This window comes from Blastomyces gilchristii (assembly GCF_000003855.2).
Source record: "Blastomyces gilchristii SLH14081 genomic scaffold supercont1.4, whole genome shotgun sequence".
Classification (NCBI taxonomy): domain Eukaryota; kingdom Fungi; phylum Ascomycota; class Eurotiomycetes; order Onygenales; family Ajellomycetaceae; genus Blastomyces; species Blastomyces gilchristii.
In genome coordinates, this window is record NW_003101679.1 from 284,521 (window position 1) to 294,660 (window position 10,140).

At 36.8% G+C, this 10,140-nt stretch overlaps 2 protein-coding genes across 2 annotated transcripts; both read right to left on the reverse strand.

Moving 5' to 3' along the window:
- Positions 1–4,142: 4,142 nt before the first annotated feature.
- Positions 4,143–4,639, reverse strand: BDBG_16635 (uncharacterized protein; the record flags this gene model as incomplete). Its single annotated transcript, XM_031724548.1, has 2 exons — positions 4,143–4,342; positions 4,462–4,639. The coding sequence occupies 2 exons, from the start codon at positions 4,637–4,639 to the stop codon at positions 4,143–4,145; spliced, it is 378 nt and encodes a 125-aa protein (XP_031577228.1).
- Positions 4,640–4,932: 293 nt separating this feature from the next.
- On the reverse strand, positions 4,933–6,188 carry BDBG_02652 (phosphatidylinositol glycan, class P; the record flags this gene model as incomplete). The annotated part of the gene is made up of 3 exons (XM_031720889.1): positions 4,933–5,099; positions 5,177–5,464; positions 5,630–6,188. The coding sequence occupies 3 exons, from the start codon at positions 6,186–6,188 to the stop codon at positions 4,933–4,935; spliced, it is 1,014 nt and encodes a 337-aa protein (XP_031577229.1).
- Positions 6,189–10,140: the final 3,952 nt, after the last annotated feature.

Here is a 10,140-nt window from a genome sequence, read left to right on the forward strand (position 1 = left end):
AGTCATGGTTTCATTTTAAGATCTGATATATAGTCACTTTACATGTTTTTTTGATAGCTTGTCCCAGCGGGATTCACGCCAAGAAATGTATGAGACCAGATCAAATGAGACTAAACATGAAATTCATAGTCTTAGCAGCCAGTCTAGCAGACACTGAAGCTGCATTTACACAGATAAAGAAGATATTCATTAATACCTCTCTGCTGATAATATTTAATTCTGATCATAAGACAGTTATTGAAGCTGATTTCTCTGACTACATGACAGAAGAAGTAATATTGTAATATAATGATAAAGATGTTTTACAATCATATATCTTTATATCTTAGAAACTGAGTCACACTGAATACAATTATAAGATCTATGATAAGAAACTTCTCATAATTATACACTGTTTAGAAGAATGAAACTCTGAACTCTGAAGTATCTTTAAATTTAAGATAGTCATAGATTATAAGAATCTTAAATACTTTACAACTATCAGTAAACTCACTAAATAACAGATATAATAATCTGAGTTCTTAAGCTGCTTTTATTTTATAATACACTACTGTTCTGACAGTCAGAACTTAATAACAGATGCCCTCTCATAATGAGAGTAAGATATATTATTCAATGTAACAGATACTCACTAAATGAACTGAGAGCACTGACTCTTGAATCTGAAGATACTAGTTAATCAAGATAAAACAGCTCACAGCACTATACATACTTCTCTAATTAGAACTATCACTGATATCTCAACTTCTTCTAAATCTACATTAGATGAGCTATGATATATAGCAGCTTAAACTGATGAACTTCTTCAAGAACTCATAATTATGTATAAGAATTGACATCTCAGAATATTCAATTGATAATAATAACACTTTACAATTCTGTGAATAACACTGAGTCTCTCACTTCAAACCCTTACATATCTGAATAATGCAAGAGATACATAATTCATATATAACTGATTATTCAGACTGTGAATAACTGTATAGAATAATCTTCTGAGAGTTCTATTAATCTGAGATATTAAACAGTATCAGATACTTTATCTGAAACTATAATCACTGTTCTTCTATTATCTTATGAAAGAACTGTAGAAAAGATCTACTGAAATCACTTAATATTTCTGATAGAATCTGATAAGATGTAGTAATTAACTTCACTATTAATCTATCTAAGAGTAAGAGTTGTAGAAACATTCTGATCATCATTGACTAACTAAGTAAAGATATAATATTGAAATCTTATAATAAGATGAATACTGAATAAGTCACTGAAGTCTTCTTACAGAGTTCATTCTATTAGATATATAAGTTACTGAGATTAATAGTATCAGATCAGAGCTGTTAATTTGTAAGTACTCTCTAAATAAGAATCTGTTAAGTTCTTAAGATTATACACTGTCTATTAACTATCTATCACTCTGAGACTGATAATGCATTAGAATGAATAATTCAGACTGTAAAGAACTATCTTTATAAGTTCTGTAATTACTTATAAGATAATTGACATAATCTTCTTCTACATACAGAGATTACTATCAATGACTGAGATACTGTCTTATCAGATGTAAGCTCATTCTTTCATACACACAGTTATTATATGAAAGTGTTAAATCTTCTAGAGATTACACAGTTTACACTGAACCTCTGTAATCTGATTCAGATTACTGATAATATAGTAATAAAGCTCTGAGATACTCATGACTGAGCAGAAGCCTTCATAACAGTCATGAAACAAGATCAAGAGAATCAAATCAATATTCACTGAGATTCTGCTAAGCAGTATAAGATAGAAGACTTAGTGTGATTGAATCTTAAGAATATACAGATTACATGTTTATCTTATACACTGAACTATCATCATGTCAAGTATAATGTAATAGAAGTTCTAGATAGTTATAACTATTATCTTAACATATCATCAGAAATTCATGATGTCTTTCACATAAGCTTACTCTGCTACACTGTCACTGACCTGTTCTCTTCTCAACTAACTTTCAACTGACAGCTGCCAGAGATCATAGAAGAAGATAATGAGCTTGAGTGAGAGATTAAAGATATTCTTGATCAGAGATCACAGCTGCAGTCAATAATATCTTGTGAAATGAGTCAGCTATAATTAATCAATCTGAACTCTGAGTTTCATGTTATCTGAAACAGTAGCTCTTGACTGATGAGAACTGCTTCTGAAAGAGAGGAACTAATGTGATGGGCTGCACCTGATCAATTATATAGACTATTTCATACACTTCATAGATTTCTACTGCCTCATTCTCAATCACCAATCCTCAGCTGCTACAAATGTGTATGTTTCAATTACTGATCCTCAGCTGCTATGAACATGTGTATATTCTTCCATCTTGAAGCTTCATCATGTACATCATCACATACACATATAAATATTCACTTCAATCATCAATTCTCACACTTTCTCTTTCTTTCCTTCTCTAATGTTTTTCTCTTTGTTATATAAGACCTATATATATTATACCGATCTATTCGGCGTAGGCTTCTTACATAAGTGATATTTCTTTCTTACATGCACGGATCCATGGCCAAGTCAAGCCACTGCTCAGCATGCGGCGGCATCCGCACCCTAGCCACTAAGGTTACCAATCGGCTCAAAGTCCGTGTCCGTCCACGCAGCTATTTGAGATCAATAATAATGACTACGGAGTACATGCAGTTCTTCAAGTCTGTGCGGAGGCACCTATGACGCCACTTTCACCCCATAAAATCAACTCAGCGTACGGATGTGGCTCATACACTTTGCGGTTTCATGAGTCAGTGTCCACGGTCAGGTTGCTAGACAATTCTCGAATCCCGCGCCGCTTTGCGGGCACGCTTGCGTATTTATTCAATTTCAGTGTTTCCACTAACTTGGACGCCCTGCAATTAGCGGACATGGAGTCTGAGATCACAAAGTTGTTGTTCCCGATCAAGCAAGGATTGAACGCTTTGTAAACTCATTCGTCAACCTCGGAGTCGTCCTCGGAGCAAACATATGCGCGCTAGGCCCCATCCTGACCCTTTTCATCCAGGCAGCTTTTTCATTGTTATATACAGTACCGTCCACCTGCACGTTTCTGGTTGCATCGTTAGCTTCGTAGGAGTTTCTCTACAAATCCCAACGATCCTTGACCACTCACAATCTAGTGTGGCCCTATTGCTCTTGCTAATACTAGGATAGGAAACTTGGGGGGACTCAATGAGGTCAATACGTAACGTGGGCGTGAAATACATCAACCTCAAATGTCAGACCCGACTCCATTACATCTTCAAACTTGAAATTTAGGTCAGATAAAACTTGGTCAGACACCCAGCTGCTCTAAATAATCTATTGCAAGGATACGGAAAGGAAACAGTAGCTAGGTTACCAGTCAACCCAGATGAAACTCTAACCTGCTCCACAAAATGGAATTGAACAATTCTGACAGATGATCAAGCAATTTGATCCACAGCCGCTTTGTCCAGCAGAGCCTCGAGTCATTCGGTTGTGATCTCCTCGACACCACAGTAGGCTCTTGCAGGACAACAATACACTCCCCAAAAAGGATCTACACGAAATCTGGGTTCAGCTGCTGCATGCGGCATGCAGTCGTCCTGAAAATGTTCAAGGTGGGACGTGCCGTTACTTTCCCAGTCCTTAAGACGGGTATAATGGCCGGGTCAGTCGTTCGTTGACGTTTCCCTGGACGAAAGTTGCGTTATCGCTTTCCACGGCAAGGCCTTGATTACCCACTCCGATCAAAAGATTGCATGATTAAGTTTGGTATATATAACGTAGCGCTCCCGCACACGCTTGATAAGGGGGTGTAACATCTGCAGATATGGTGACATGTACAGGCGCCTAATCGATGCCATTCAAGCAACCGAGCCGACGACTGCAGCGTGCGTTCCGTAAGACGGTCACACAGAACACCTACATTTGTGAACGGTGCTGGATAATGATGGCCCAGTGGACGAAATACCTCCGAGGCAAGCTTTTTTGATATCAGGTGACCATTTGAGTCTTATTTTTCACAGGTCGTGAAAATAGGCTCCCCAGGTCTTTATGCCGTTGTCAGCCATATATCCAAGGCCGGAACAATCGCCTGTCGCGGACAAAGAGCCATGGCCATACAAGTTGTGTCCCTCGGTCAAGTCTTATTGCACATGAAATAGCCAAGTGTTCAAATAGGTCGGCCCGTTTATGCTGGACCTGAGGAATGTTGAAGTTGCGATTTGTGGCGTAACTGATGACTGGGAGCGAGCGCTGTCATGGTTGAAATTCGAGTACCACTGAGAGCATCCATGACGGCGAATGGCAATGATCCTGCCGTGATTATTCCTGAGAGGTTTCGTTGCTATGATACAAGTTCAGCTATTGAGTGACATAATGGTAAGACCACCGTTCTTCGGCCAAGTTGGAGAGAAATGATCTGTTCATTTGAATACAGGATTTGCTGTAGAGCGTCTGCCTTACCTCGCGACTGTGAAACATCCGTAGCCAGGCCATATTGCTCAAGCGCAACCTCATCGAGATCGACGTGCCGCGCGTCATCCATGCCTTTCACACATTCCACCTGTGCCTCGATAGCACAAAGCGCGCTTGACCTAAAGTCCGATGATAGGGTTGAACAGATGGAGGCGGTGACGTGCATTAAATGCTTTGGTAATGTTGACGGAATCCAGAAATCTGCGCCCAAATTCCCTAGCAAGTCCACACGAAGTTGGGAGTGACAGAAGGGATAGGAAAAGTCGATACGTAATCCTTCCTAGACTCATCATCTCTATCGATCATCGGCATTTTAGGAACCATCAAGCGAAAATGGAATTCCTCGCCCCTTTCTACTATGTACGTCTCTGCGTTCAGGTATCTCTCAGATGTGCGGCAAGCGAAAACGACCAAATCTTATGCCTTATTTTAAGAATACAAAATGGACAAATGTGTGTGTTAAATCAATGCGGCCGCAGAGGCTGAGTGAGTCGGCGAATCAGCCGAGGCAATGGCGAGATCTGATGGGCAAAGTGCCACGTACAGCTGCATCGCCGCAGGTGTCCGCCCAAGGTTGAATCCTGATATCCCGCGATGTTCACTTCTATGGCGGTTACGGTCAGCCCCTGCGGACATTCATACCCTGAAAGGAGTTCCCGCGATGCAACTTGCGATCATAGCCTGCATCAACTGGTTTCATTACCTCCATAAAGTACCTCGCATACACCACCAACGGGTATGTCCATCACTGCATCTGTTCCCTCATTCCAGATGTATTTCCATTCCAGCTTTCTTTTCTGGGGACCCATTATTTGTGCTGTGGCAGCATTGGGATTCATCTTCTCAGATCCACCAGGGCGTCTTCTGCCCTTGCTATCAATGACTGCAATATTTGCTACTTCATCCACGATATTTTCGATGCTACTCATCGGCAGTGTAAGATATCCAGTATTATAGGCGGATAATGCAACATAAATATAGATGATTGTCACTATGAGGAAACTTGGGATCGCAAGAGACCACCAGCGATTTGGGTAGTAGTAAATCCCCAGTTGGTGAAGGAAAGGTGAGGGAAGGTATGACCACAAAAGATATATCACTATCAGCAAGGTATATCAGCGATTGCACCAGAGATGGAGATGGGGAAGAAGCATACAGAAAGCGAGTGACGAAGCAAGATAGAGCACAAATCCATAGTACTCATACGTTGGCACCTTAGGGCTTGCACGTGGCACGGTAATTGCAGTACGCGCAGAACGCGCCACAGCGGCTTCCATGTCATTTAGGTTCTCAACATCGGAGCTGTCCGGTGTGGTGGGTCGCGATGTTGTTGTAGAAAATGATGGCCGGAGGAGAGACGTTAATGAGGGCGATGGAGGCAGCGGCGTAGGGGGGCGGTTGTAGAATGGAGGCGCAAATGCATTGGGAAGTGAAGTATTGGACAGGAATGCAGATGGCCCCATCACATTCTCACCGTTGGCTGTCGCGCGCTCGTGTAAGTCCTCGTCGCTAGAGGTAGAAACAGACGATGAGTGTCTCTCTGAGTAGTGCGACTGAAAATCTGCCTCATCTTCCATCTCGCTATCCCCATCATCGTCACCACCGACATCGTGATCACCGTCATCATCATCATCATCATCGGCCAGGCCTCTAGGTGTAAAATCTTCATCTACATATTCTTTCTCGTGATATCTGTCAGACGAGTCGAAAGGCATTTTCGTGTGTCTGTTGAGCGACCTAACGAGCGGGGTGTGGATTTTTACTCTCAGGCCAGTATGGTATCACGTTCGGGTAAGGGGCCCGCATGAGAGAATTGTTGCGAGTCCCAGGAAGCTTGGATGCCACTCCGTTTTGTCTCCGCTCCTCCGTGGTGTTCCTCCAGTTGGTTTCTTGGAGTGAGTTTGTCAAGATGCGCGAACCAAAACCCCCCTTACACGCATTATGTAAGCCGTCGCATGCGTTAAATATTTAACCCGTTTCAGGAAGCAGAAAACTTGACTATAATGTTAGAGCCGTGTCACTAGTGGATACCAGAGTAGAACTGCAGCTATACAACAGGTTGTGATATTACTGATTCTTGAGTAGGAGAACTAGCTATGGAAGGAGAGCAGGGAATATAAGGTGCCACAGCCTGTGTGAGTCACATGATGACCATATGATGGTACTCTAAGCCCTAGTAGTCTTACACTCTGTCTCTTCATCTCTCTCACCTCTCTAGAGACAGTGAGATGAATATAATATATATTAAAATATATGATAACATAGACAGTATGCATGAAATAAGAAATATATAAAGTAATAATAAAACACACTCTGCTCTGAGTGAAAGAAGAAGAAAAAAAAAAACTTGAATGAGATTAATAGAACACAGTCTGTCTTGAGTCTTGACTTAATTGACAGAATAGACTCTGTCTCAGTCACTGAACTAGCAGAACTAGACTGACCGTGTGACTGTGTCTGAGACAAGGACTAGATTTTTTAATAGTCTTATTATCAATTTAACTGATCTTATTACATGATTTGAACATTAAATAGTAGTTTCATACTATCTCAGTGAGACTTACTGTCTACTCTTATTATATTTTTTAAATGAGATCATGATTTTCACTTCTCAATTTAAATTATTTTTATTACTTTAAATGACTTTAAATCTTATTTAAGTATTACTAAAAAGCATTACTTTTTAAAAAATTAAAAATAGTTTAAAAAAACCTTAAAATGTCTAAAAATAGTAACTTTATATCAAGAATGAGACTAAATGAGATTAAATGAAATTACTTTCTTATTTTTTTCAAGTCATGATTTCATTTTAAGATCTAATATATAGTCATTTTATATGTTTTTTTAATGACTAGTCTCAGCAAAATTCATATTAAGAAATGTATGAGATCAGATTAAATAAGATTAAATATGAAATTCTTGATTTCAGCAGCTAGTCTAAGCAGAACACACTCTGTTCTAAATGTTATAAAAAGTAGTGAGACATGCTCTGACTCTACTTTATTTATATATATAGTGAGATATACTTTACTCTATAAGAAATGAAAGAGTCTATTGAAGATTATCAGTACTGTTATAATTCAAAGATTGCTGAAGCCAGCGGATAATTACAGCCGTATGCCGGCTTTTTATATACATTATATACATTATACTAAATTAATTAGTGGCTGTTATGACCTCTTTACATTCATAAGCATGTTCAGAAGTGACTGTGTTATTATTCAGTAGTTATACATTCTTCTGAATCACATTCTCTCTCATCAGATTCAGTCACACTTATGTAACTATAATATAAGTTCTAGCTTCATATTAATTAACATACTGCTAGTGTTTATAATTGTATAGTCTATTTCTGATCTAGCTAGTATTCTTCTTATATTCTCATAAAGAAATTTTTACTATATTATATTACTCATTTACTAACTTTTTTCATTCTTCAATTATCTTCTTTATTATTGTTATTATTGAATATTACTATTTTATTTAAGATTTCTACTTCTTCTTCTGTTTAACATCTTCTATTTATTTATCTATTACATTTTATATATTTCTGGCAATGACTCTCTATTCTCATAACAAGTATTATTATAGTACTCCTATCAGACAGTTTATTAATAGTAAGTGTAATATATTATGAAATATAATTAGAACTTATTTATCTTCTAATAATTATCAGAAGATACTATTATAAATAACATGTTTTCTTTATTTTCTTATACACTCTTAACTATTTTTCTTCTTATTAGACTTTTAATTGTATTTTCTAATATAATTTTGCATAGACACAGATGCTGATATATTTATTTTTATTTATATGAAATCTTCATATATTGACAGATTTATATTTATCAATAATAGTGAACATCTCAATATTAAATCATTAATTAAGAACTTGAAGAATATGATAATGAAAAAATTACTTATACTATATATAACTGAGTCTCTTATATCTCTCTCTATCTCTTTTATCACTGTTTCTCTCTCTGTTACTTTCTCTTAATCTTCTACACTTGTCTCTGTTTTTAGTTCTCTCACTGCTAGACTGACCGTGTGACCGTGTCTAGACTAGTTATCAGAACTATGAATTTCACATTTGATTTTATTTAATCTAATCTTATACATTTCTTGATGTGAATTCTGCTGAGACTAGTTATTAAAAAAACATGCAAAGTGACTATATATCAGATCTTAAAATGAAATCATGACTTGAAAAAAATAAGAAAGTGATCTCATTTGATCTCATTTAGTCTCATTCTTAGTATAAAGTTACTATTTTTAGACATCTTAAGATTTTTATTAGAATATTTTTAATTTTTTAAAAAGTAACACTTTTTGATAACACTTAAATGAGATTTAAAGTCATTTAAATCAATAAAAATAATTTAAATTAAGAAGTGAAAATCATAGTCTCATTTGAAAAATATAATAAGAGTAAACAGTAAGTTGCACTGAAATAGTATGAGACTACTATATAATGTTAAAACTGTGTAATGAGATCAGTTGAATTGATAATAAGACTATTAAAAAATCTGATTCTGATCTTAGATATAGTCGCATAGTCAGTCTAACTGTGTCTGAGATCAGAATCAGAATATTTAATAGTCTTATTATTAATTTAACTGATCTCATTACACAGTTTTAAGATTATATAGTAGTTTTATACTGTCTCAGTGAGACTTACTGTCTACTCTTATTACATTTTTCAAATAGAACTATAATTTTCACTTCTCAATTTAAATTATTTTTATTGCTTTAAATAACTTTAAATCTCATTTGAGCATTATTAAAAAGCATTACTGTCTCAGTGACTGAATGGTTAATGCAGCCACCTGATAGCACCTTGATGTGGGAAATCAAGGTGTGTGAGTTCAAAACCCGCAGGAGATACATTAAATCCAGAACTCAAGCACCTCAGGTTTCTGTAAGAAATCCCGCTCCTCGCGGATCCTTTACCTCTATTCCTATCTCTCATGTAATCAATAGGGCTAGCGGCCCTTGGCTACACACAACTATATAGACTGAAGTTCATGAATACTATTCATAACTCAGCTTGAATGCTATTATATTTTTGATCTCTACATTTTATCTTTCTACTGTGAATACTTCTAGTAGTTAACAGTACATATCATGCTAAGCTGCAAACACCTGAATAATCACCTGCAAGCACTTATTCTTATATTTCAAGCTCAGTCAGTCAGTAACCACTCATTATGACTGAAAGAACTAGAAACTCACATGCTTCAATCCCTGTGAACTCTACTGCAGGCACTCAGAAGCAGTCACTCAAATCATGAATAACTTCTGTAGAAGAAGTCTCAGAGAACTTATCAATCACTCGCGGGACATCATTCTCTGCATCTGTAGACTGACCGTGTGACCGTGTCTGAGACCAGAACTAGATTTTTTGATAGTTTCATTATCAATTCAACTGATTCCATTACATGGTTTTAATATTAGATAGTAGTCTCATACTGTTTCAGTGAGACTTACTGTCTACTCTTGTCACATTTTTCAAATGAGATCATGATTTCCACTTCTCAATTTAAATTATTTTTATTGCTTTAAATGACTTTAAATCTCATTTGAGTGTTACCAAAAAGTGTTACTTTTTAAAAAATTAAAAATAGTCTAAAAAAAACCTTAAAATGTCTAAAAATAGTAACTTTA